This window comes from Leopardus geoffroyi, chromosome D3, assembly GCF_018350155.1.
Source record: "Leopardus geoffroyi isolate Oge1 chromosome D3, O.geoffroyi_Oge1_pat1.0, whole genome shotgun sequence".
Lineage (NCBI taxonomy): Eukaryota > Metazoa > Chordata > Mammalia > Carnivora > Felidae > Leopardus > Leopardus geoffroyi.
In genome coordinates, this window is record NC_059339.1 from 70,113,792 (window position 1) to 70,140,640 (window position 26,849).

Genomic DNA, 26,849 nt, shown 5'->3' on the forward strand with positions numbered 1-26,849 from the left:
TTCCTGAAGACCCAGGCAGTGCCGTGAAGAGAAAAAAACGGTACCCCAAGAGCTGATTGGGGTGAGGAGCAAAATTAGCTAACATTTGCTGGGCATCTTCTATGTATCAAGTACTGTGCAAAGTGTTCAATGTTATGTAATTGAATCTTCGTAGGACAGCAACTCTGTGAGTGGGATTATTACGTTCATTTCAGTGATAAGCAAACTGAGGCTTGGCAGGCTGTCTTACCCAGGGTCACCCAGTAAGTGGCAAAGCCAGATCATATCTGGGAGGGCCTGATTCCAGGCCCCATCCCCTCAATTGCTCTGTTCTACCTCTGGAAAAGAACATTTGGAATCAACCCAGGGAATGGTGGATAGAAACAAACAAATAGAGAGTGAAGCATTCCAGGAAGTAGGAATTTAGGAAGGGCCAAGGGAAATCATAAGTTGATGCCCATTACGAAGAACCTTATATGTCAGGCTTGGGAGTCTACCTAACTTGATAAATTAAAGGCACCTTTGCAATATCAAACCATCTCTCTTCAGTAAACAGGGATGCATATTGAGTCTTTCTAGAATCCAAAATATTTCAGGGCGCCTGGGTGGCTCAATTGGTTAAGTGTCTGACTTCAGCCCAGGTTTTGATTTCACGGTTCATGAGTTCGAGCCCCACGTCTGTGCTGACGGCTCAGAGCCTGGAGCCTGCTTTGGATTCTGTGTCTCCCACTCTCTCTCTGTCCCTCCCCACTCACACTTTGTCTCTTTCTCTCTCAAAAATAAACAGTAAAAAAAAATTTAGAATCCAAGGTTTTTCTAAGAACATTTAATATATAAATAAATACAGGAACAAAAGACTTACTCTACTATGGTCAGACTGAAAGAATGTAAATTCAGTAACATAAATACAATGATAAGCAACCATAAGCCATTTGTTATCAATAGGCTAAAACAAAAATGTCACGAAAGGACAAAGGCAAACACATACTATGGAGAATAACCATCCCAGTCTTTCCAAAGCAGACCACTTTACACACCAACAGGCATTTAATTTTTATTTTAAACAACATTTTTGCATGTGTTCTATGATTACAAAAGTAATACATGGCTTATTGCAGAAAGCTTGGAAAACACAGAAAAGCAGAGATATGTATCTGCCTTATTTCTAGCACTATCTGCTAGCTGTCCTACACAGCTGCTGTTCCTCTCTTTATAAAACACACGCTTGTGTTTTTTATAGTATTTGAAGCATTCATTACTCTATGGACTGGCATTCCACTGGATTCTGTTGACACTGAGTACCGATCACCTGTGAGATTCCCAACTTCCTTGTCCTTCCTCTCCCTTCTCTGTCCCTTTAAGAAAGACCCATGTTGTAAACAACCTGAAAGCAGGGACCAAGTTTCATGCATACCTCTACCCTGAGCCCTTAGCATGATAGCAAGAGAATATTCCTTTTCTTTCTTTAATTCACTCACTGTTCTTTATCTAGTGTTGAAAAATAAGAAATGCAAAAGCATTACCTCTAGACTGGCAAATTAATAGGCATCTTATGGCAAAAGGGATACTTTAAGGACATGAGCATAAAGGTAACCTGCAGTCTGGTTATGAGGAGAGAAATGACAGCCCTCATTTGTCAAGATGGGCTTCTCTGAAGGAGTAGTAGCTTCGGATGACTTTCTGACTTTTTTCTCCCCAAACAACATTTATTTACTGGGCACCTCCTGAGTACCTTTGAAGTCATGTGACAGTTACAAAGCTATACAAGATAGGATCCTTCCTTCAGCAGCTTCAATCTAACGGGAGGAAAAAAGGCAGGTAGGTAAAACCTTGCAAATGAGATAAATGTTAAGATAAATGTTAAGTGGCCTAAGATTGTTAGAATGTTCTGGGAGTTCAGAGATGTGAGCTGAACTCGCATCTGATTGAGGGGATCAGGCATTGATCAGTCTTCGAGCAGGCATAAGTTATACATATGAAGTGTGTGTGTGTGTGTGTGTGTGTGTGTGTGTATGCATGGCTAGGCAAGGGAGGAAATTCAAAGCAAAAGGAACAGACTGAGCAAAGGCAAAGGAGTATAAGAGACTAAGAAGTGTTTACGGAAGAGAGAGGAGCCAAATTTGGCTAAAGGAAAAAAGTAACAGAAGAAAAAGCTGGAAAGGAAGAGTGTGAACCCATGGCTGAGAGCCCGGAATAGCAAACTAGTTTGGACTCTATTCCTACTACAATTTGGAACTATTTAGTCATTCAGCAAATATTTCTTGATCATCTGCTACGTGCTAGGTGCTGTGATACATTCGATGCGATACAAAAAGGAAAACAAGGCATGGCTTGCGGTACAAAAGCAAGGTATCCCTGCTCTCACCACAGAGCTCCATGATAACCTTCTAGAAATGTAGTTCAAACCCAAAGTGGACTTATTAAGAGCAAAATGAAACTGGCCAAAAGACAAATTAATGATAAGGAATCTTTTTTCGTTACTTATTGCTGAGTAATAAACTATCCCAAAAATTAGTGATTTAAAACAACAATGATTTGATTTGATTAACCTGCTTACGATTCTGCAATTTTGGATGGGCTTCATGGAGATAGCTCATCTCTTTGCCATGGGGTGTCAGCTGGGGTAGCTTGAACAACTGAGGTCTGGCTGGAATGGCCAACTTGTATCGTACATCTGGACCTCATACTTCATTGTAGGTTGAGTTCCTCAGCTCTCCTCCACAAGGCATTGCATGTGGTTAGCTTGGTTTTCCTTCCAAAATGGTGGTCTCAGACATTCTTCTTTGTTTCTGGTAATCTGACTTCTTACATGGCAGCTGGCTTCACCCGGAGCACAAAAAAGGAAGCTCTTAAAAAGTAGCTTATAATTGGCATGGTGGTATTTTCAGCATATTCTAATGGTTAAAGTGGGTCACAAAGTCAGCCCAGATTCAAGGGGAGAGGTCTACACAAGGGCATGAATATCAGGAGGCATGATTCTTTGGAGGCCACCAGAGTTACCAGTCTACCAGAAATCTTAAAGTCAATTCAACAGCATCTTCCCCAATTTTAATCAGCTAACGGGCGTTAAGTACATAGATGTTTCTGCTCTACAGCACATAACCTGCCTGCCTCACTCTACCTCCACCTTTTTGCATGCTAGCAAAATGCAGTTCTCAAGCCACTATTGATCACTTAATCGAACTGCATCAGATTCTAAACGGACCTTGGAACATAGTTTCAAACAGGGCAACATCCGGGAAGGGAGAGGGCTCTCAGCTCAGAACCATCCCTCCTGCTCCTGAGCCTGTGTCACTCCCAAGAGCTCCCCAGGTCATGTACCCCAGCTTCAAAATAGGAAGAAAGAAAACCCATTCGTGCTCCAACTTCCCCTTCCGCCATCTGCCACATCCTTGTCTCTCCTAGGAGACAACTCAGCCCTCATCTGTGTTACAAGGCCCTGTCTCTGGAGAGCTAGAGCAGAAGATTGAGTTCCTGGTTTTCAGAATAACATTAAGATCCCTCTATAGCCTTTATTACCCTCTTATGTTTTCCATTTCCCAGACTTGTCCAGTATAGTCTGAATGCCAAGTTCAGTGGTAATACCAGAATTTCTACAGGAGAAGCTTGGGAAGCAAACTGGTTGGATGGAAGTTCGGAGGGATGAAGATATTTTTCCTGAAATTTTTACAAGAGCCATGTGATCCCTCATAGGACTAGAATTGGTCACCAAAATTGACCTAATTAGCCAAGAGGTGACAAATACAAATATATACTCAGATCACAAATTTAATTAATAAAAATGTGTACTTAGCACATATAAAAGCAAAAGTTAACTGAGTTAAATAGAGCAGCAGCTAGGCAGTTTTTAAATGTGTTCTTGTTTTGTTTTTTACATTTCTAACCATCTGTCAATTATTCCACATTGAAGCAGAATCACATTGTAATTAAATGTTCCAGCAGTCCGTCCATACAGATTTGAATTCTGGCTCCATCCATTCACTGGGTCATCTTGGGCAAGCTACTTAATTTCCCCGTGCCTTAGTTTTCCCACCTATAAAATGAAGATAATAATAGTACTTTTCTCATAGGGTGTAAATAATACTTGCAAAGTGTTTAGCATCCAATAAACATTCTCAATAAATGTTCCTTATTATTCCATACATTACTATGGGTTTTTTTAACCCCGTGCTTTATGGATATTTTTTTCTCTTTATTAATTCATGTTTGGAATGATCTAAAAGGCAATGACTGTTGAAGATTAGGAGAAGCTAAAGATACCCTCTAAACCCCCTTCTTGGTCCCTTGGCCAACTTCAAATAGATCTTGCCAACAAAAGGTATCAATACCAAAATGTCAATAGCAGATTAAAAAAAATACTTCAAATAATATTCTCCTAAGCCTCAGAAATTAAAAATAACATTAAAAATAAAAGAGAGGTGACAGAGATGAACTTAAGAAGGAAAGGGCTGACAAATAAGCACTGAATCTACACATACTCTAAATGTTTTAAACAAAGTGTGTACCTTCTCATCAAATTTGTATGGGGAGAAGATGATATATATAGAAGCAATTTAGAATTTGCTTGGGATATAATTATACAAATCCACGCAACTGCCATCATCTGTTCTCCCAGCATCCTGTTTGCTATTACAAACACAAGAGGCAAGCAGAAGCATCCAGAAGAGTTAAAAGAGGGGGACTCTCGGCCCCCTGCAAGGTGCTCACTGGAACAATTTCCCTGCTGCTCTGTGTTTACAGAATCCTATTTGCATAGAGGAACTGCAGGAGCTCTGGATGATAGTAGCTCTGAAAGAAATCAGCAAAAGTGCACGTGAGGGATGGATTCAATACGCTTCCTTGACTCTAGAAGGTGTAGATAGTTGTCAAGCACAGAGCATGAGGACGATCAATCTTCAGATTCTCAGAGGCGGAGATCATTGCCTACTGATCTAAACTGGGAGTGCCAATAGATTTTGTGCACAATCCTCGGGGCATTTTGTCATTTACATTACATGATGGGTCAGTTACAATCGAAACATAATTGGCCTGAGTCATTTTATGGGGAGTGACTCCCTTATGTGGCTGTCCACCTTCTGGGTTGACACCAGGAGGGCGGGGGCCTCTAGGAATTCTCTCCTACCCTCTTTCACTCACCAGCTGCCGGCAGAGTTTAGGGTTCCTTTGATCTGCTTCACTCTGGAAGCTGTGTTCCTTTCTTTCTTTCAGATATGGAGAACAGGCTCGAAATGTTGTTTTGCAAGCCTGAGAAAAATAGTATTACCATCTTATTGTCAAAAACATTAGAGAGTTCTATAATCCAAGCAAGGAAGAGCATTGTACCCAATCTGTGGTCTGGGGACTACTGACGGTATAAAAGTAACTTCCAGACGTTTCGAAGACATCAACCTCGTCTCGTTAACCAGAACATACCACCCAGAACATGCCCGATCTCGTCTGCTCTCAGGAGCTAAGCAGGGTTGAGCCCGGTTAGTACTTGGATGGGAGACATCAACCTTAAAGGATTTTGCTTGTAAAGTGGCCATGTTTATAATTTGGGGCTGGTGGCGAGAGCATAACTTTATAGTTTACCACAGCCCTTATTATTGTCCCATCAAAAGTAGTTCTGGATTCCTAAGTTTGATACCTCTCTCTCTGTCTCTGTCCCTCCCGTGTGCACTAACTTAAAGAAGACAAGTGTTCGATGGAAATTTTGCTCTCAGTGGTTTTGAAATACTCCCCCACTTCAAAGCAGGCCTGCAGTTGATCCAACCTCGTTAGGATGTGTTTTCTCCAAGAATAAAACAAAAGCTCTACAGGGGACTGAGAAGCCAAAGGTGGGAAATCTATACCAGGCACAGTGAGAGAAGCTAATTGGCCTGAATTGATATCATTGTTATGTGGGCTACTGCCCCAGAGACTAGACCTGGGCCTCTCTGCCCCCACTCTCCATTAACTTGAGTTTATCTAGCATTGACACGTGCTGAGATTGGGCGGGTGGGAGAGGAGCAAATGGAAGATAACACTTTAAAAAAAAAATTTTATTTTTAAGTAGTCTCTACACCCAATGTGGGGCTTGAACTCATGACCCTGAGATCAAGAGTTGCACACTCCACTCACTGAGCCAGCCAGGCACCCTGGAAACCAGCACTCTGGCTCAGAGAGAGATGACACCCTGAGTAGACGCCTTTCTCAGGATTCACAGGGACGCACTGGCACAATCAAGTACAGCATAACTGAACTGGCAGGAACAGAGGGTCCAGCATCCCAACAGGGCAGCGCCACAGCCCCCTTGAGGAATGGCACAGAGCTTTCAGGCAGTTAGTTGGGGAATCCCAGACTTACCTTGGCCACCTGGGGATTTCTGTCCTGTAAATGTGTCAGGAGGGAATCTTGAGTCTGCTTAACCTGACTGGTGAAAAATTTCTTCCATTTCCGCCCAACAAAGTCTGCCAATTGTCCAAACAGGACAAAGGCTGAATATCTCAGGTTGTCATTCTCCTGTGGATCCCCGGTAAAGAAAGCAACAAAATCCAAGTCATTGCCCAAATGCAAGGGCATCAGAAAACAACACAGCCATCGATCTTTGTTGCATGGTAGGAGGTGGGTCACCAGATCCAGTCTAAAGTGCTTAGCTGGCTGAGATGGGGGACAGAGAGGAGTCGGGCTGAGTCTTCAGTGAACGTCTTCTCTAGCAGACAAGAAGACTAGAATGGGGGACCTCTGTGCTAATCCCAGCTCCCCAGCTCTTTTCTTTATTAGACAGTGTTTTGGAGATAGAATACATTTATATGGTTCAAAATTCAAAATAACCAAATAGTTATATATATACATATACATATATAACTATTATACATATATATGTGTATACATATACATATATAACTATATACATATATATATAACTATATATATAACTATATATATATATATATATATATATATGTAAGTCTCCTTCCTACCCCTTTCTGCCCGCCACTAATTTTCCCTCCCATGAATGAACAAAGCTATACATTTTCTGTGTAGCCCTCCAGAAAATTAGGAAGAAACAGAATAAAATATATATTACGTAGTCCTTTCTCACATTTTTACACAAATGGAAGCACACCGTGCCACTGTTACGTACCTTGACTTATAGCAAGGTTAAGTGTCTAATTCTGGATCTCGGCTCAGGTCAGGATCTCACGGTTTGTGAGTTTGAGCCCCGCGTCAGGCTTCTGTGCTGCCAGTGTGGAGCCTACTTGGGGTTCTCTCTCTCTCCCTCTCTCTCTGCCCCTCCCCTGCTTGCGCACTCACTCTCTCGCAAAATAAATAAGTGAACTTTAAAAAAATTACAGTCAACTATCATCATCTCCATCCTCACCAGGTATTAAAAAAATGATTGCACGGCAAATGAGTCCTGGAAATTAAGATGACACCTCCATAGAGATTTCAAGACATCTCCCTGCAGATATCTGTTTACATTCCAGGGAGATAAAGTAGACACCTTCCTCTCCCCTCCCCAGAGATGACTGGTTCACATTCCAGAGCAAAGGTCTCTCCGTCTCTCTGTCTCTCTTAGTGGGAGGAGAGGCAAATGTGCCAGAAGCTCCTATATAAACTCCAGATTTTGTAATTTCAAGATTTTTCTTCCTCTCGTAGGGTGCAGGTTCATCTGGAGAATTAGGTGTGGGGAGCTCATGCAAGGTGCTCTGTGAATAAATAAAAGCTCTGTTTCCTGTTCTACAGATATTATCTTTCTGTTAGAGAGAGAGAGAGAGTGTGTGTGTGTACGTGTGTAACTGCAGTATCTCAGATCCAGACTAAACAGTGTACTTTCTGCTTAACCTGCCTGGTCACCTGGCCATGAAGAGCACAGTTCCTGTGATCAGAGGGCCTGGTTTCATATCCACTTGCTGGCTCTGTGAATCTTGGGCAAGTTACCTAACCTCTCTGTGCTGTGCTTTCCTTATTTATAAAGTGAAGATATTAACAGTGCCTACCTCACAGGGCTATTATCTGAGATAACCCACGAAAATTGCCTAGGGCTTGCTAAAGGCTGACTATGGTTATTGTTACATTCGCCAGAGAGCACCGAACGCACGTTGGCAATGCTATCACCATCTCCATCCTCATTGGACGTATATTCACTCCTCCATAAAAACAAAAACTCCTTAAGGGGTAGTGATGGAATGCTATTCTTTATATGTTTTCCATAACCCCCCGGTACAATACTAGGCTCGCAGTATGATTTCTTAATTAGTAAGTTAGTAATAGAGACCATGTTCTCTGAGCAACACAGCCAGGGCTCATGTTTCTAATCCCACTTCAACTTTAATAACCCAGAAATCTTCTGAATTGTCTCGCTTACATCATCTAGTAAAGTCCTGGCCTGGAGAGTGATGTCTATGAAGAAGGAGCCCAAACTTTTCCCCTGGATCTTGCCCAGGATGATGGTCAGAGTCTTCATGCTCTCGTGGATGACGTCAGCACTCACAGGGTCATACAGGCCATGCACCAGTAGGTCTAGGACAATTTTCTTATATTTTTTCACCTGTTAACAAGGTGTGAAAAGCATTAATATTCTAGCAACTGAGGAATTGCTCCCAGTGAGTTGAAAAGCAATCCCACTTCTAATCTTCCAATAAGCAAGGACCTGGACGAAGAGCATGGTTTTCTTCAGGAACTGCCACAACAACTCTTATTACTATACAAATGCTTCCATCAACCTGACCCAAGAGCCAGCTCGGTCTTGGAAGAATAACCGAAAGAGCAATCTGGAGCTTGGCCTCTGAGCAGATGAGGCCAGCGAGGGCACATCAAGGAGTATGGAAGGCTGGATGATCTAGGCATCTGGGGCGTATTGGGTACTTTTATAGAAGATGAGACGGAATGGTCATGGAAGCTGATGGATACTGAAGGCAGAGGTGGGGATAACACCTTTTACCGAACAAGCGTAATTATTCAAAAATAAATCAAATTCACCCAAGAGGAGGACGTCCAGGTGTGTGTTAATCCCACCTGCAGCTGTTTCCCAAGGCTGATAATACTGAGGTGCGACGACTATCGTATAACTGCAAATGAGTCACACCCTTGTACAATCTCCTTCCCTTGAGTGCGGAAGAAACCAGTGGCTTGTTTCCAGCCTACAGACTATGACAGTGGTGATGGGATATCATTCCCACGGTCACATTACATTACATGGGATTCCATCTTAGCAGGCATGAGTGCTAGAGGCTTTCCTGCTGGCCTTGAAGATGTAAGCTCATAGGCCGTGAGGGGACAGGTGTCAGAAAGGAATGCAATCTGGCCCATCTTGACTGCAGCCTCGTGAGATCCTGAGCGGAGGACCCAGCTAAGCTGTGCCTAAAGTCCTGACCCAAGGAACCTGCAAGACGATGACCGCCAGGTGTGCGATGACCTGTCACCCAGCAGTAGAAAACCAGTACGTGAGGTGCCAGCGCTGGGGACTTCAGGCCGTCAGGCTGGCTGGGTGCCACCTTCCCCTCCTACCTTGTCAGGGGTCTCAGAGGCCATTGCTCCCAGGCCTCTCATTGCCATGTGACGCTTTTTAGCATTGGGGTCCTGGGCTCTTTCTGCCAAGATGAAAAACACGTTCTTCGGAGGCTCCTGCTTCTGGAGACTCACTGTCCAAGAGATCTGGGTAGTAAGTAAAAAACGTATTGATCTGGGGAGTGTTCAGAGTCATACCTATCCCAACCCCAAGCCCTCCCTCTAAAGAAAATTTCTGTGTTGCCTGCTCGATTCAGCCCTTCTTTGTCCACCCAAAGACACCTGATTTTTGCTGGAAATACATTAGTGGATCTACATAATGAAGAAAATGGATGGAAGAGGAAATAGGTAGAGAAAAATAATGCAGGGCTGGTGTTGAGGTAGGTTGGGTGGGGCTTATGGCAGGTGCCCGAGGACCACTGAGGGTGTGCTAGAGCTCAGAAGAAAGGGGGCTTTAGACAGTTGATGTGAGCTGAGAACAGTGACCCTCCACAGGACAAGGAATGCTGTACTGCTTCCAACTCAAAGGAAAGAATTTCCCTGACCCTTCTTTTCCCTCCAGCTCTTCCCCATTATTCTGCTCTACTTTGTAGCTGAACGCTTTGAAAAAGGTGTCTCTACTTGTTTTCTCCAATTCCTCTCTCCATTATCTCTTGAACCTTCTGGGATCAGGTTGATGGCCCCACTAATGTGGCTAAATCCAAGGGTTAACTCTCGGCACTCATCCTCCTCAACCTCTCAACAACACTTGACCTAGCTAGCAAAGCACATCTACAAACATTTCAGGGCACCTGAAGGATGTCCCACCCCAGGATGCACGCATCTGAGCAATTAAGATTAGGAAAAGAAATGTATAAAGAATGCAAATTGGGGAACACTGTGCAGCTGACACAGGAACCTACTTCAAGGACTAAACTCTAACTGCAGGGCAAGAGATGGGTTACTTCTGTAGGGAACATATGATTCCAGGAAGGCCCCAGTGTTCTAGGCTTCACACACACGTGCTGGAGTCAGAACCAAGGACAATGCACGATCCAGACAAAATCCAAGAAAAAGCCACCTCCTCACTATCCTTAGTAGTGAGGGGCTAGAGGCTGGACCCATGGCTCTATTGGGTATCTGATTGATTACCAAGTCTCATCACTATTTCTCAATATTCATTGCACTTTATTCTATATTTTTATTAAGTGTGCAGCAAGCTAAATTCTTCCCAGCTCATCTCATTCTCCTGTAAACATTCTGTCTGAGTTATAAGAAGTGTCACCAAGCGTTTTTTTCCGAAAGGAGCATCGGTGGAGTCACCAGAACTAATGCAGACCAGGCAAGCACACTTTACAAAGTGGGTGGTAGGGAGGGACTTCTGTTTATAACATGTGGTGACAGACCTTGGAAAAGAAAGACACCATTGATGTCCTTTTCTTCTTAGGCTGGGTGGTGGGGATCGGCAGGGGCTGGCCCAGGATTCTTCTTTGTGTTTGGTCCATGGGACTAAAAAACAAAACAAACAAACAAAAAACCCACCAGAATTGTCATATGAGCCACAAATACTCCTCCGAGCCCTGTCCTCGACAGGCAATGTCATACAAAGCACTGTGCCGGGGTAAGGACACAAAGAAACAACATCCCTGAGGCTTGTCCTTGGGAACCAGAACCCTTGGTGAGGAGATGGGACAGTCCTGTGGAAAGATAAAGAGCAGGAGGAAAGGCAGCAGAGGCATTAATGGGCTGTCCCCTCATTCCCATTCCATCCCAGAGCCTCCCTGTATCAGAGTCTCCAAAGAGATGAAATGAAGACTCTGGGCCCCATCCACACAGATCCTCACGAGTGGAAGTAAAAAGTAGCCTGAAAAAACTTTGTGTTTTTTAAAGTTCCCCACGAATGTATACTGGGATTTTAGAGGGGATCTGGATATCATCTCTTACAATTTTGAGACGCACATATCTTTCAGCTATCCTTGCATCCTACGGATACACTGTAGCTCAGATGCTCAAACGCAGACATAGGATAGGCACTACTTTGTAACAAGTGATCTTTGTAATGCAGTGTCCTTTAATAGTTGTAACTTACTATTTAATACAAGCAAGTTACACATATATATTACAAATATACAGCTACAAGATAACTACTACGCAGTCATTAAAAAGGATATTGGGCAAAAACGCTAAAAAAAACTTAAAAAAAGAAAAATCTATATAGATGATATATGTTAATAAACATCCTTTTTTGGAAGGAAAAAAGGAATATTGGGCAGACCTACATATGCTAAAACGAGTGAAAGCTAGAAATCAGTATGCTACTGTTTGTATAAAAAGAACAGGAGAAAGGGAAATATATACATGCACACATATGCTTGCATGTAAAGAGAACAGGGAAGAAAACCCAAGAAACTTTAACAAAAATTGTCTTTGGGGGTAGAAATCTGAGCAACCGGGATAGGAAGAAGACTTACTTATTCATACTTTTTTCTATATCTACAGTATTTGTAATTTTATCATGGGTATATATTATTTAAAATATACATTATAGGGGCATCTGGGTGGCTCAGTCAGTTGAGCGTCTGACTTCAGCTCAGGTCATGACCCCATGGTTCATGAGCTTGAGCCCCACATCAGGCTCACTGCTGTCAGCATGGAGCCTGCTTCAGATCCCCTGCCCCCCTCTCTCTCTGCTCCTCCCCCCACTCACATTTTCTCTCTCTCTCTCTCAAAAATAAACATTAAAAAAATAAAATATATATTATAAATAAATACAGCTCACAAAGTGATTCTGATCTACAGCCTGATTTGAGGTGCACTAGTATAAACAGTATAAACCAGTCTGAACTAGTATAAACCAGTGCTTCTCAGACTTTAATGTGCACTTGAGTCATGAGAGGATCTTGACAAAATGCAGATTCACTCAGTGAAGGTTTCAGATGCTGCCTTTCTTATAATCTCCTAGGGGGGGCGCCATTGTTGCCGGTATGAGGACCACATTTTGAGGGCAAGGTGTAAAGTTAAGAGCCACAAGAGTCAAGAGAGGACTGTGGGCTGGAACAGCTGGTAGAGACCTTGCATGTCGGTGAACTTTAGAGAAGAGGCATTCAGCACACGGAATACAATCAATAATATCAATAAATAATACAATCAATAAATTGCCAAGTGACTGTGTTGCATACCTGAAACTAATATAACATTGTTAATTATATTTCAATTAAAAAACAATATGGGGGGGAGAGGGAATGGGGAAAATGGGTGATGGGCACTGAGGAGGGCACTTCCTGGGATGAGCACTGGGTGTTGTATGTAAGTGATGAATCATGGGAATCTACTCCCGAAGCCAAGAGAACACTGTATACACTGTATGTTAGCTAACCTGACAATAAATCATATTAAAAAAAATAAGCAAATAAATAAAAATCATATGTATTAATATATTAATAAATTAATAAAATAAATAACAAATAATAAAATAAATTAATAAAATTTAATGAATTTATTAATTTAATAAATTAATTTAATAAATATAATAAATAATAAAATAAAATAATAAAAATTATATATATATAAATTAATAAAAATTATATATATATATATGAGCCACCTGGGCGGCTCAGTCGGGTAAGAGTCCAACTCTTGATTTCGGCTCAGTTCATGATCTCACGGTTCATGAGACTGAGCCCCGCATCAGGTTCTGTGCTGACAGTGCAGAGCCTGCTTGGGATTCTCTCTCTCCCTCTCTCTCTGCCCCTTCCCTGCTCTCTCTCTTTCTCAAAATAAATAAATAAACTTAAAAAAAAAACAAATATAACAATAATGAATCTGGCAAAAAATACTTAATAAAGTTGGTTAACAAAGCCCAAAATTAACAGCAAAAAATACAAGAATAAAAATAAAGGAGAGGCAGGAGCATATTTGACGCATTGGGATTCCAGTGGGGTTCCATGTAGCTAGTGTCCTGGTAGCAGCAATAACAACAATTACAATAGGAGAGAGTAAAAAAGAAGGCAACAGAAAGTAGTTAAAGGCCAGCTGTGTCGGGTTTTTGACTGCTAAAGCAATCAGTTTCAATTCTATTTTGTACCTAAGAGTGAACTGTTGATTTTTTCTAAAAGAGGTGAAATCCATGTACCACGCAACTATTTTAACAATGTTGCACAACTACCACCTCTATCTGGTCCTAAAACTTTCTCATCACCCCAAAAAGAACACCCCATACCCACGACGAAGTCACTCCCCATGCTGCCCTCACTGCAGTCCCTGGCAATCATTTTTATGCCTTCTGTCCCTATGGATTTACCTATTCTGGGTATTTTATATAGAATCATACAATATTGTAACCTTTTGTGTCTAGCCTTTTTCTTGGTATAATGTTTCTGAGGTTCAACCATGTAATAGCATTTATTGGTATGTCATTCCTTCTTATGTCTGGATAATATTCCATGACAGGCATACCTCATTTGATTACACTTTGCTTTACTGCAGTTCACAGATACTGTGTTTTCTATAAATTGAAGATTTGTGACAACCCTGTGTCAAGAAGTCTAGTGGTGCCATTTTTCCAGTAGTATTTGTTCACTTCGTGTCTCTGTGTCACATTGGGTGACTCTTGCAATATTCCAAACGTTTTCATTATTATTATATTTCTTCTGATGATTTGTGATCAGTGATTATGACTTGCTGAAAACACAGATGACGGTTTCTTAGCAATAAAGTATCTTTTTAATTAACGTGTATATTTTGTTAGACATAATGCTATTGCACATTTAACAGACTATAGTATAGTGTAAGCATAATTTTTATATGCACTGGGAAACCAAAAATTCATTTGACTCACTTTATTGTAATATTCACTTTATTGAGCGTTCTGGAACCTGACCCACAATATCTCCAAGGTAGGCCTAGATATGGATATACCACATTTGTTTATCCATTCATTTCATTGTTGATAGATACCTGGGTTGTATTCACCTCCTAACTATTAAGAACAGCACTGCTGTCAGCACTGGTGTGCTCCCAATTCCTTTGGGTCTATCCGTAAGAGTGGAATTGCTGAGTCATGTGGTAATTCAATGTTTAACTTTTTGAGGAATCCCCAAGTGGCTGCACCATTTTACATTTCTACCAGTGATGTGCATGGGTTCCAATTTCTCCACATCACCAGTTGTTATTTTCCAATAACAACAGATTGATTATCATCATCATCATCATCATCATAATCATTTCCATCCTAGTGCGTGTGAAGTGGCATGTTCATGTGGGTTTGATTAGCACTTCCCTAGTGACTAATGGCATCGTTTTGTGCCCTTGTTGGTGATTTCAATATCTTTTCCAGAAAAATGTCTATTCAAATCTTTGCCTGTTTGTTAAATGGGCTGCTTGTTTTTGAGTTGTAGATCTCTTGTTTGTTTTTTGGTTTTTGTTTTTGTTTTTGTTTTTGTTTTTTTGAGAGAGAGAGACAGAGTGTGTGGGGGAGGCACAGAGAGAGAGGGAGACACAGAATCCAAAGCAGGCTTCAGGCTCTGAGCTGCCCGACGTGGGACTCGAACCCATGAACCGTGAGATCATGACCTAAGCCAAAGTTGGACGCTTAACCCACTGAGCCACCCAGGTGCCCCTAGATTTCTTAATATATTCTGGATCCTAGGCCCTCATCAAATATACGATTTACAAATATTTTTTGCTACTCTGTAGGTTGTCTTTTCAAGTTCTTGACAATGTCTTTTGATGCACAATCGTTTTCAATTTTGACGAAGTCTAATTTATCTATTTTCATGGCTGTTGTCGCTCATGCTTTTAATGATCTGAGGATCCACTGCCAGATCCAAAGTCATGAAGACTTACCCCTGTTTTCTTCCAAGATTTTTGTAGTTTCAGCTCTTATATTTAGATTGTTGATCCATTTTGAGGTCATTTTTGTATACGGTATGTGGTAGGAGTCTAACTTCATCAGAACCATTGATTTTTGTTTTGGTTTAAAAATTTTTTTTGGTAGAAGAAATGATATTCAGGAGCTGCAGGGGTTCTTCAACCCCAGCTGCAATAAAATCACCTGAGGAACTTTTAATATCCTAATGCACTGGCTGTACCAGAGACCAAGTCTGTCACCATCTCACGCATCGGTAATTTTTAAAACTCACCGAGTAATTCCAAAGGGCAGTCACTGAGCTAGCGTGACTAGTGATCAATCACCTTGGTTTGCCCCGCAGTATTGTGATCTATAGTAAATATATACTTGGTCTTTGTCCCCATTCCTGGCACAGGGCTCCTAAAACCCTTAGAATTTCCTAAGTGGTCACAGTGATCGAGGCATCTTTTGTCATGTTAATGAGGCTACTTTCAGAAAGCCCTTTCTCACCAAAGGATAAAGCTGGTTGCCAGGGGAATTGGAGGGTTGGAAACTTCAGTCCCACCCCCTCCTCTTGGGAGGCCAGAGAGGCTGCAGATAGAATTCAACAACCAACTGCCAATGATTTAATCATGGTGCCAAGGTAAAATGAAGCCTCTACAAAAACCCAAAAGCATGGCGTTCAGAGAGCTTCTGGATTGTTGAACAAGTGGAGATTTGGGGAGAGTGGTACGCTCAGAGGGGGCATAGAAGCTTTCCGCCCTTGCCCCATACCTTACCCTCTGTATCTCCCATTGGCTTTTCCTGAGTTACATCCTTTTATAATAAACTGATGACTCAGTAAATAAAATGTTCCTCTTGAGTTTTGTGAGCCGTTCTAGCAAATTCATCAAACCTAAGGAGGGGAATGTGGGAACATCCAATATAGCTGGTTGGTCGCAAGCACAGGTGACACCCCATACTTGCCATTAGCATCTAAAGTAAAGGGAGAGGGGACTGCCTTGTGGGGCCGAGCCCCTAACCTGTGGATGTGACAGGAGATAATGTCAGAATTGAATTGAATTCTAGGACAATTAGTCAGTATCTGCTGAGAACTGGAGAATTGATTGGTGGTATGGTAAAAATACACACTGACCCTGGCCCTGGGGGGTCCCCTGGGACATGGGATTTTAAATGCTAAGACCAGGAAAGTCCTGGGGAAACCTGGACATATTGGCCACCCTATCTGCTCTACTCAAGTTGCAAACTTATTTAAACACAGATGGCTGACAAAACCCAGCCCTGCTAAACAGCTGTGCTTTGGAACACTTGACTCTGACCTGAAGCGCGTGAGGATTTGGTTTCTCCACTGTCTTTGCCCCTCCATCCCTGCTGGTTTCTGTAATGCTCTCTTGGTCAGAAGACACTGGAGAGATCCATGAAAACACGCCTTCATCTCCAGCCCCTAGTCTCTATTTCTTCTACATCTCTGGCCAGCAGACCTCCCCTCACTACTACAATGGGGATCTTAAATAAAAGCCCAGAAAAAAATCACCCCACCGATTAGCAATATCATCTGTGTTTGAGTAAAGGCATTCCCATAAGCTTTACGTGACATGAAGCCAGCGGTCCTCACACCTGAACATGCACTAGAATTGCCTGGAGGGCTTCTTCAAACAGAGTCCCAGAGCTGATCCCCAGAGTTTTTGATTCTGTACATCTGAAGGATGACCCCAAATCTACATTTCTTTCTTTTTTTTTTTTTTAAGTTTATTTATTCTGAGAGAGAGAGAGAGAGAGAGAGAGAGAGAGAGCAGGAGCGGGGGAGGTGCGGAGAGAGAAAGATAATCCCAAGCAGGCTCCGTGCTGTCAGCGCATAGTTGGATACGGGGCTTAATCTCAAGGACTGTGCGATCGTGACCTGAACTGACATGGAGTCAGATGCTTAACCAACTGAGCCACTCAGGCATACCTCAAATCTACGTTTCTAACAAGCTCCCAGGTGATACTGGGATGCTACTGGTCTGGGGACCATACCTTGAAAACACTTCATTAAGAGAAAGAAACTAGAGTATTACTATGCCAGTCTTCTCCAGAATGAAAGGATTTAAAAATTCACACTGTGACAGAACATGCTTGGTTGCTCCCTTGGGTGGTTTTCTGCACACAACCCGCTGTTGCACTAGAACCTGCCACTCCCTGGGTTGAATGCTCCAGATCAGAGTTGACGAGTGTCTGACCGTGGGTAGGCGGAGCTTAAAAGAAGCAAAGTTCCTCAAGCTGAGGGCTGCTCACTTTGGGGGGGTGGGGGTTGTGGCACAAGCCTCATGATAAAATGGCTGGTGTCTCTGGTTCCGGGGCAGAAGAAAATCATGCCTGAGGCTTCTCTCCACTGAGAGAGAATTCTCTTGTAGGATTAGCATAGCAAGTAAGTCTTTTAGCCATCCAAAACATCTCCAGGCTTCAGAAGCCAAGCAGCCAGCCCTGTCACTTCTTTTTTTATATGTATATATTTTATTAAGAGACAGCACAAGCGAGGGAGGGGCAGAGAGAGAGGGAGACAGAGAATCTCAAGCAGAATTTCCATGCTATCAGCCCGACATGGGGCTTGAACTCAGGAACCGTGAGATCATGACCTGAGCCGAAGTCAAGAGTCGGATGCTTACCCCACTGAGCCACGTGGGCACCCCCCTGTCACTTCTTAATAGGCACCTCTAGAGTTTAAGGTCACGGAAGGCTCTCAAGCAGTGCCAAGTTCGTGAGTGTTGAGTGCTCTTCACGGTATATCCAGTGTGTGGTTAGAAAAACACGCAGGACCCCACCTCTAGCTCACCACCTCTGCTAGCAAGCCCTGCCTACCTCCCTACCTCCCCCATCATAAGGTAAAAACCTGTGATGTAGCTCAAACTTGCAGATTGTCGGGGCTCATCTTGATCTCTGGTGCAGGAAAAGCAAAGTATTTCTCACAGTGTTGGCTGGGCCTCCGACGTTAGAGCCCCCTGCAGTGCTTGTTATAAACCCCAGGCCTAGCCCAGAATTACTGGACCAGAATCCCAGAGTGTGCAGGGCCCGAGCACTGCATTTTCTACGCTGTGTGACGGCACACACACTGGTATGGGTTCTCTACAACAGAACATAAATGACTCCAGAGTTGGCATACTCACACATCAGGAGAGACCCCAGAAGCCAGAGGAGCAGCTGGGGCCAAGAGGGTAGAAGAGAGGGGAGAGTGTCGGTGACTTTGCAGAGAACAAGGCATTGACTGCATATGCTCATGAAGAACACTGAATTTTTTTCACAATAGAATTAAAATCACCCTGAGCTGCACAGGCAATGATTCGTACACGTTTCTTAAAAAGTTTCCTTAGAAAAGAAAACAAACATAAAGGTGACTTGGGGGTCCCCAAAACCCCCACCTGGAGCCCTGTGACTCTTGAGCCTACAGCTGCCGCTGCCCACGTGCACTCCTTCCCATCTCCTTTCTGACACTTGAGTCCTTTAGACCCAATCCAGTCAAACAAAAGAAAAATTTCCATCTGTTGCAATACAGGGTCTCAGAGAGGAGCATTTTAAACAGACTATGAATAAACATATTATGTATATGGATTCAGAGATTTTTTTTTTTTTACTGTTTATTTATTTTTGAAGGAGAGAGAGAGAGAGACAGAGTGTCAGCAGGGGAGGGGCAGAAAGACAGGCAGACACAGAATCCGAAGCAGGCTCCAGGCTCTGAGCTGTCAGCACGGAGCCGGACGCGGGGCTCCAACTCACGAACCCCGAGATCATGACCTGAGCCGAAGTCGTCTAGACGCCCAACTGACTGAGCCACCCAGGCACTCTGGATTCAGAGATTTCTTAGATTTCTGCTCTAACTCCATCTGCAAGCCCAGTCACCCCCACGCTTTGCTATGAGGAATTAGGGTTTTCTGGCGGGTTGCCCTGGTCAGCACAGGTGCCTAGACCAGTGGGACTGGGTCTGGGAGGCCACCTGGCCACTTTGAAGCCAATGGCATGGCTCTGCTTATAGTTTCATTCATCCCTCTGTGCATTCTTCAACCCACTCTTCTTCTTCCGGGAAGTCCTTCCTGAGCATGCTAATGCCCTGTTCCCCTGGTTTTTGCCTTTTCTGAGACCCCGGAGCTTGTCTTCGTCACCATGTTGTGATTCCACCTGGTCTTCCGAAACAGACATGGATTTAGGGTGATGTAGAAAACTGCTTTGTGGGGTGCCTGGGTGGCTCAGTCGGTTGAGGGTCCAACTCTTGGTGTCGGCTCAGGTCACGATCAGGTCTCGGTTCACGGGATTGAGCCCTGTGTTGGGTTCTGCACTCTTGAGGAACCTGCTTGGGATTCTCTCTCTCTCTCCCTCTTCCTCTGCCCCTTCCCCTTGCATGCTCTCTCTCCCTTTCAAAAATAAAGAAATAAACTCTAAAAACAAGAAAAAAGAAAAAATTGCTTTGTGTTTTAGGTTGACTCCCAGATTCTGACTCAAAATATAAGGTTTATGGTCAATAATCCTTTAACTTAGTGAAGCCAAAAGGTATATTATAAAGGCCCAAATTACAAAATACTTTGATCATTTCTGTAAAACAAGGGGAAGAAACTGGAAGATTTCTCCCAATCCTCCCAACACTGACCTTATTAATGATAATAATAATATTAATAGTTACCATTTACTGGGTACTGTGTATGCTGGGCATTATATTTAGCACTTTGTATACACTGCAGGAGATGCTTTTCAGCGGACCTCTGCTGAGCCAAAGTGCCAGGTTCCCTGTATTCTCCAGGCCCATCCAATGCTTGTGGCCCACGGTGTTTGCTCCTCACTTCTGTTCCACTAGCCCTTACAAGCTTACCAAGAACCAGTTTCTGACAGCTGTGCTTGTTATGGTAACCGTGACAGTTAAGTGTTATAGACATCGATGAAATATGAATACACAAAGAAAGGAAGTTGTTTCTATGAAAGCAAAATGGAATGTTTTGGAAAGATTCAACAACGGGAAAGCTGCCACTTAGAATCGGTGTGGACGGTAAACGTTTGCAAAGAGTCTTAGTGGAACAGTTGGAATTTGAATCACTCTGCAGAAGTGACTTTACGTGTGTCTCCCCCCGGTGCCCTTAAGCTCTCATTCCACCGACAGAAACCAAAACCAGAATTCACAGAAGAAGCATTATGCGTGTGCCTTATGCAAGACAGCTCAAAACCCGCCAGCTAGTGGATCCATATTCGAAGAAAAGACCATAGCCCTACATCAAAGACGGGGAAAGTCTATATTTTAAGGTAAGATATTTGAGATAAGCATCATCTTTTCTGAATCTTTGCTTCAATAGGCTTCTTCCATGAGCTCTTCAGTCCCAATCTTTCAAATAAGAGGCTTTTCCCGCATTTGATTTAATCTCCACAGTCATCTTGAGAAGTCGGTTTAATTATGTCCACTTTAGAAAAGAGGGAAATGGAGCTTAGAGTCATGTAAACGACTCCTGTCAAATAGCTCGAGGTGGCACAGTAGAGTCCCAGCACCACATCTGTACTACCCTTCACTATGTGCTAAGCCTGTGTCCGGCTCCCAGGTGGCGACAGGCTTGCTCACCAGGCAAGGACACGCTGTGTCCACACTTCGATTTGAAGCACCAATATCTCGTCTTCAGTCCCCTCCCTTCCTAAAACTCTTTAATAACTTGATATAATGATCTATAATCTATCTATTGGTCACAGCTGGATTGACATAGTTGGTGAAAAGAAAAAAAGATTGGCTTCATGGTCAGCGTTGCCCACCTCAGTTTTACGAAGAGAACAACTCCTCCAGATGCCAGGGACCCGAATGGCATTCCACAAGGGCCTGGGGAACCCTGATAGACCTCCTCCCGCGGCTGAGTCCCCGCCCCCCGCGCGCAGCGGGCCTTACCTGTGGCGGTCACGTGGTCAAGTGCAGCAGGTGCGGCTGGAGCGTGGGGTCCCGGGCTACTCCGATATCCGCTGTTTCGGGGGTGGGGGGGGGGGTCGCCAGCTGGGATGACTCGGCTCAATTTTCCCAGCTCTGAATTCCTAACATAGAAGAAAGGAAATGGGACGGTGAAACAGAAACAGATCTGTTCAGGATCACGGGTCAGCTACAGAGTGTTGGAAATTGAGAATTATAGGGAAAAAGGAAAGTTTCGATGATGGTATTGGGGTGGGGAAGGGAATTATCCCCCGAATACCGGCGAGATTGTTCCTAGTGGTTGCAAGCATTACTTGTGTCCTTTACTTTCCCAAAGTGTGCTGAGGTGTCGTTCCCCCTTCCCCTTGCTGTGTTGTCCCCGTATTCTTCCCTCATTCCGAGTCTCACCCACACTTTGTAAAGAAAGGACTGCAGTTCTGGGCTCTTCCCCTGCACCAAACCAAAGGGCTCTGCCCGGAGCGGTTTCCCCCGTGACGCCACCAGATGGCAGCATCACTCAATGGACGGGTTCCAGGCTGGGGACACAGCCGCAGGCCTTCCTTCCCTAATCCTGTTAGAGCCGCATTTAGTCTAAGGATGGGACACTGTGTTCCAGGCCAAGCAGCTTCTTTGTGACTGATTGGTGCACCAACAGCTAGAGCTCTAACGCTGACGCCCCTCTCTGCTCAACAGACACCATCGGTCCTGAAAGGACCGATTTAAACTGTTGATTTATTGGTAAAACAAACAAAACGAAAAACTGGGAATAATAGTACTTCCTCCTTCCCTGGACTTCCCAGAGATCTACTTATCAATAACTATTTATTGTCTGGCCTTGTGTTTGGCAAGATGGGCAATAGGTTCTAAAAGAAAAAAGTTACGTTTTCAAAGCTCTAGGAGTTTATTGTTATGCTAATAAATGTTTATTGGATATTTCTCTGTGCCAAACATTGAGATAAATGTTACACAGAATATCTCACTTGATTCTTACAGCAAACCTAAGTACTTTTATTGTGACCCCCATATTAAGGATGGGGAAACCGAGGCACAGAGAGACAACCTTGCCAAATGTCATGCAATTAATTGGTGGCAGAGTTAGAGTTCAACTGCAGGCAGAGTTCAGACTCTTAGCCACCATGCAATGCAACGGGCAAGTTTGGGAAATCCAATTAGGACATATGCAGACGATGTAACTAAAGAAGTACGTCAGAGTGGAAGGTTGAAAGAAAAAGCGGAGTGAAGGAAAAGTAATGCTCTTGAGAAAACAAGAATAATTAAGCTAACACAAAACCCTCTCTGGACTGGGCCCACTGCACACTCGTGGTGACCTCTGAGAATGCAGTTTCAACAGTGACAGAGAAGGCAAGCCAGACCACAGAGCTACGAGGCTATGTGGAAAGAGGAAATTGAGATGTCTTGCTGCAAAAGGAAGGCAGTAAATAGACTAGAAGAGACAGCAAGGTCAAGCAAAGGCGTTCCGGTTTTCTTGCGTGCTTTTTAGAGTAGAATTGAGCCTGGCCGTGTTTGAAAGCAGTTGCAAGGGAGACTTGGATCGTGCAAGTGGCAGAAAGTGGAAGAGGAAGAGGCAAAAAAACAAAAACAAAAACAAAAACAAAAATGGAACAAAACACGGGGGAGGGTAGTCCGGGGCACAGAGGAGGAGGGGGAGGAGGAAGAGAGATGCCCCCCTTTTGTCTGAAACTAGGAGGCAGCCGCAGGGTTGGAGATACATTAACACACACATGAGAAAGATGAGCAAGTTTAATTCTTCTGAATTAGCCGTCGTCTTTTCTGTAAAACCAGAGTTCAGTTAGCTGCCAAAAGTGGGAATAAGACTTGGGAGGACGTTTTCTTATGCTGAACGAATCCATATAGTGCTTAGAATGACCAAAAAGCAGATAAAATTAAATCAGGCAACAGAGGCTGCTGGAGAAGGGAAATCCCTGCCAAATCTCACTGGGGCACCAGGACTGAATTACCCGCTGCATGGACAGGAACACAGCCGACACTATATACGACCCCTATGTTTAAAGTTTCTTTTGTATTCAGGTTTTAAAGTATTTGACAGAGAAATAGCATCTTCCTCATTTGCCAAATGGGCAGAACCCACACTCGTGCCCGGGAAACTTACTGACCCAACTCCAGCTGTGTTAAACACTTCCCACGAAGGGCATGGGCACAGCCAACGGCCCCACAGAGTTCCAGACACAGCAGAAACTTGGGAAGCAGTGACATTAGGACACGGTGCCCAACAGGGCTAAGCTTCTCCTAATGTGGCCTTGGGTCACAGCACAATTCTTCTGGGAATTAGGAAGTTTCTTTGATAATTTGATTGCAACATATTGATACACTGATGACATGATGTCCTTCATGCACCATTATTTAATTTTATTGTTTGATGACCCTATTTTCATTCTTAATTAATATTTCCTTATACGCAAAAGTACATTATTGGGGCTGATGTAAGTAAAGAAATCAAAAAGGATAATTACTTAGTCTGCATTACTGATGAAAAGGGGAACAGGCAGAACTAAATCAATCAACAGTTCACTCTCCCTTCAGACTTGGGAAATTAGAACAAATAGTTACCGATCAAATGGCTTTTCTCCAGTGTGAGCATCACCAGAGGCCCCTCCTTCTGTGATGGAGCCTTGTCTCGGCAGGAAACTTACCTAAGAGGGAGGGTTTTCATTTCCTCCCTCTCATCTTCTTTTAAGAAATCCCTCTGGGTCAGGCCAAACCCTGTCTTGATTTTCACTTCCAAAAAGAAATAAAATCGGCTGCCTGCCCAGGCACAGATTGGGAATACCAACTTCTCATCCATTCATTGTTCATTCTTCACATGTTTATTGAGATCCTACTTTCCACAAGGCACAGTGCTCGCCAGGTGACAAAATACTCAGACTGTGCCAGGAGCCAGGAGAGAGAGGAGCAGAGACATGGTCTCGTGTGTCCGTAGAGAGGAGCTGACAAGGAGCATGGAGTCAAAGGGCAGTCCATCAGGATATCCTTCGCAAAGGAAGGAGCATCTGTACCCGGACTTACCAGAAACAGAGTTCGGCAGAGGGAGACAGAGAAGAAAAGCATTCCAGGAGGCAGGTGCAGCATGGGTTTGGGAGCCCAGGTGGATGACCCAGATGCGAGAGGGAGCCTTGTGCTTCCCAGACTCTTCCAGAAGCCACCTGCAGCAATGGCAGAGCCCAGAGCCGGCTCTCCTCAAACCTCAGCACTGTGTGCTTCCCAGGCTACTACATCTCTGTCTTGTTTTCTCATAAAAGCCACGGTCTTTTTGTCTCACATCTTTGAATAAAGTAAATGCCAGAGGGAGAAGCACCGAGTTTATTCCTTGGCTTCAAATACCCTCCAGCCCAAGGAAGCGGGAGCCTCGTGATACCCAGGTGGGAGCTTCGCGATACCCAGGTGATACCCAGGCTCTCCAGCTGGGCAGCCTCTAAGGACAGAACGTTGCTGTCAGTTATTTGCTCATCTAATTCACTGTCTGACTGTCCTGCCTTCTGTTTTCCTGACTTTATTACTTGACAGTCATTATCAGTGCCCCAGTGTAAGAATAAGTTAAAACTCCTCCTTAAGTAGCCTGAGATGATCTCTGAAAATGGTTCTCTACCCTCTTGAACCTGAAAACCCTGACAAAGCATGCAAATCAAGAGGTTAAAATCTCTGTGTTTACTTTGAGAACGTCCATGAAACAGCCCAATCAAAGGTATGTATATCTGAAAAGCCACTGAGTCCCTGAAAGATGTCACTTTATAGAAGCAATGCATGCCACTCCATCATTACTATGGTGTGGGGCTCAGGCTAGAAAATGGGGTTAGATACAGGTCAGTGGCCCCAAAATCGTACTGCGTGTGCTGAAAAATGCAGAGAGTAATGCTGAACTTAAAGAGTTTAGATATTGATTCATCGGTCATTGAGCTCAGCCAGGTGAACAAGGCCCCAAAAATGTGCCTCTGGATTTACAGAGCTCAGGGTCAGATTAACCCCCATATAAACTCCTCCTGCCATGCTGGGATGATCCTTCCTGAAAAGAACAGATCATTGTACTGAAGAAACATCTTCCCAGAAGAAACTGGAAAAAACAACAACAACAACAACAAACAACAATAACTTATGGCCCATTCAGCATAAAATAAATGTCAACAAAGGTTTTTTTGTTTTTTGGCTTTTTTGAGAGAGAACAAATGAGTGAGGGGCAGAGAGAAAGAGAGAGAGAGACAGAGAGAGAGAGAGAGAAGTGGGGCTCACCTGAAGCAGGGTTCGTACTCTCCGAGGCAGGGCTTGAGCTCACCCAATGTGGGGCTCAAATTCACAAACTGTGAGATCACGACATGAGCCAAAGTCAGACGTTTAACTGACTGAGCCACCCAGGCGCCCCTTTGCCAATGAAGGTTTTTTAAAAAGTTCAAGCTTAACACTTTTCCTATCTGAACATGAATTATGCCCACACCATCACTCATACCCCTACTTCCAAAAACTAATCATCAATGCCTATGAACATCTTTCAATCTAACTGGTTAAATCTATATCAATCAATGAACTATGTTGAACTACAGTGTTTAATAGAATCGGCTGAATGCAGAAAATGCTCTGTGCTGTCTTACCTGAGCTAGGCAGTGAGGAGAGCACTCATCCTGACAAGAGATGAATGTAACTAATCCCAGGAACATCGCCGTCCTTTAAAGGAGCCGGGGGCCGGCCAAACTGCATTTTGTCCTTGAAAATGGAACATAGAATGAATTACAGTTTTATCACAAGAGGGAAATACATAATAAGACCTTTGTAGGCTATCTACCCCTGATAATTGCTAGAGATACATTTCATGCGGTTTTGCAAACTTTGAAGACTCCCACATTAGTTTCCTATTTTACAGGGGCCCAGTGAGAAAGCTACATGCACTTTATTGTTGAAGACAACAGGCAGCACTCTGGGAGGCCTGATCAACCTCACAGATTCGACCGTGCGTCATTGGCCCTGCTTTGAACAGTCCAAAGCATTCTTATGCTGTTTGTCAGGTTGTCCCCTCAGTCCTAGGAGGGGGTCATTCTCGTGCCTCCTCGACAAGTAGGGAAACTGAGGGGCAGGCAGAGTGAGGGGGGGCTTGCCCAAAGTCTCAAAGCTAGCTGGTGGGACTGGCGTCTCCGTGTATGGCTTCCTCTCCTGCTTTGACCAGCCAGTAGTTCTGTAGATTCGCCTGATCATCTCTACAGGCCTTACTTCCTCCCATCCCTTTCTTCTCCACCCTCTCCCCCACCTTCCTTGTCTCCATTTTCTTTGTCACGGACATTGCTCAGTATATTCCTTCTTCTTAAACAGTCTTAAGACTGCCTTTCCTCTTCCTTCAATTTTACATTTAAGGCAGAATCCCACGGAGTGACAAATGTGTAAGCATTTTATGACACAATTTCAGGCACAATTTTACTAACAGAATAATACACCCATGTCCAAAAGTGCTTTAATATGTGCTGTGCTTCTGTTATTGGAAATCCAGTCTATTGTTGGGACAGTTAACTCTCCCTTGAGGGATTGGAGAAGCTGTTGTAATCGGTTGTCTTTTATACAGCCCATGACAGATGCATGTCCACCATCTATATTTGATCCCATAATCCCAGCCTCCATCACAGCTTACTGGGCCTTTCTTAACATGGCTCATTTAAG

The 26,849-nt window shown here is 43.6% G+C and overlaps 1 protein-coding gene across 9 annotated transcripts; it reads right to left on the reverse strand.

Moving 5' to 3' along the window:
* Positions 1–1,027: 1,027 nt before the first annotated feature.
* On the reverse strand, positions 1,028–26,031 carry MRO (maestro). Of its 9 annotated transcripts, none has more exons than XM_045457651.1 (9): positions 25,796–26,031; positions 21,162–21,301; positions 10,836–10,938; positions 9,451–9,597; positions 8,309–8,491; positions 6,304–6,459; positions 5,116–5,223; positions 4,485–4,767; positions 3,732–4,012 (listed from the first exon to the last, which is right to left on the reverse strand). In XM_045457651.1, exons 3-8 carry the CDS (start codon positions 10,932–10,934, stop codon positions 4,714–4,716), a joined length of 747 nt encoding a protein of 248 aa, XP_045313607.1. In that variant the 5' UTR covers positions 10,935–10,938; positions 21,162–21,301; positions 25,796–26,031; the 3' UTR covers positions 3,732–4,012; positions 4,485–4,713. The 9 variants fall into 9 exon arrangements, with proteins under 9 accessions (XP_045313605.1, XP_045313607.1, XP_045313610.1 ...); XM_045457654.1 differs by lacking the exon at positions 25,796–26,031 and adding an exon at positions 25,440–25,481; XM_045457653.1 differs by lacking the exon at positions 25,796–26,031 and adding an exon at positions 21,589–21,876.
* Positions 26,032–26,849: the final 818 nt, after the last annotated feature.

Bases quoted from the DNA above. Each gene is read 5' to 3' on its own strand.
- MRO (XM_045457647.1), bottom strand. From the start codon at position 18,524: ATGCAGTCAATGCCTTGTTCTCTGCAAAGTCACCGACACTCTCCCCTC. The intron at 9,598-10,835 runs GTCTGTCACCAC...CTTACTACCCAG, and splicing joins TGGTGTCTTTCTTTTCCAAG to ATCTCTTGGACAGTGAGTCT. The intron at 6,460-8,308 runs GTAAGCGAGACA...GGGGATCCACAG, and splicing joins CCAGGACTTTACTAGATGAT to GAGAATGACAACCTGAGATA.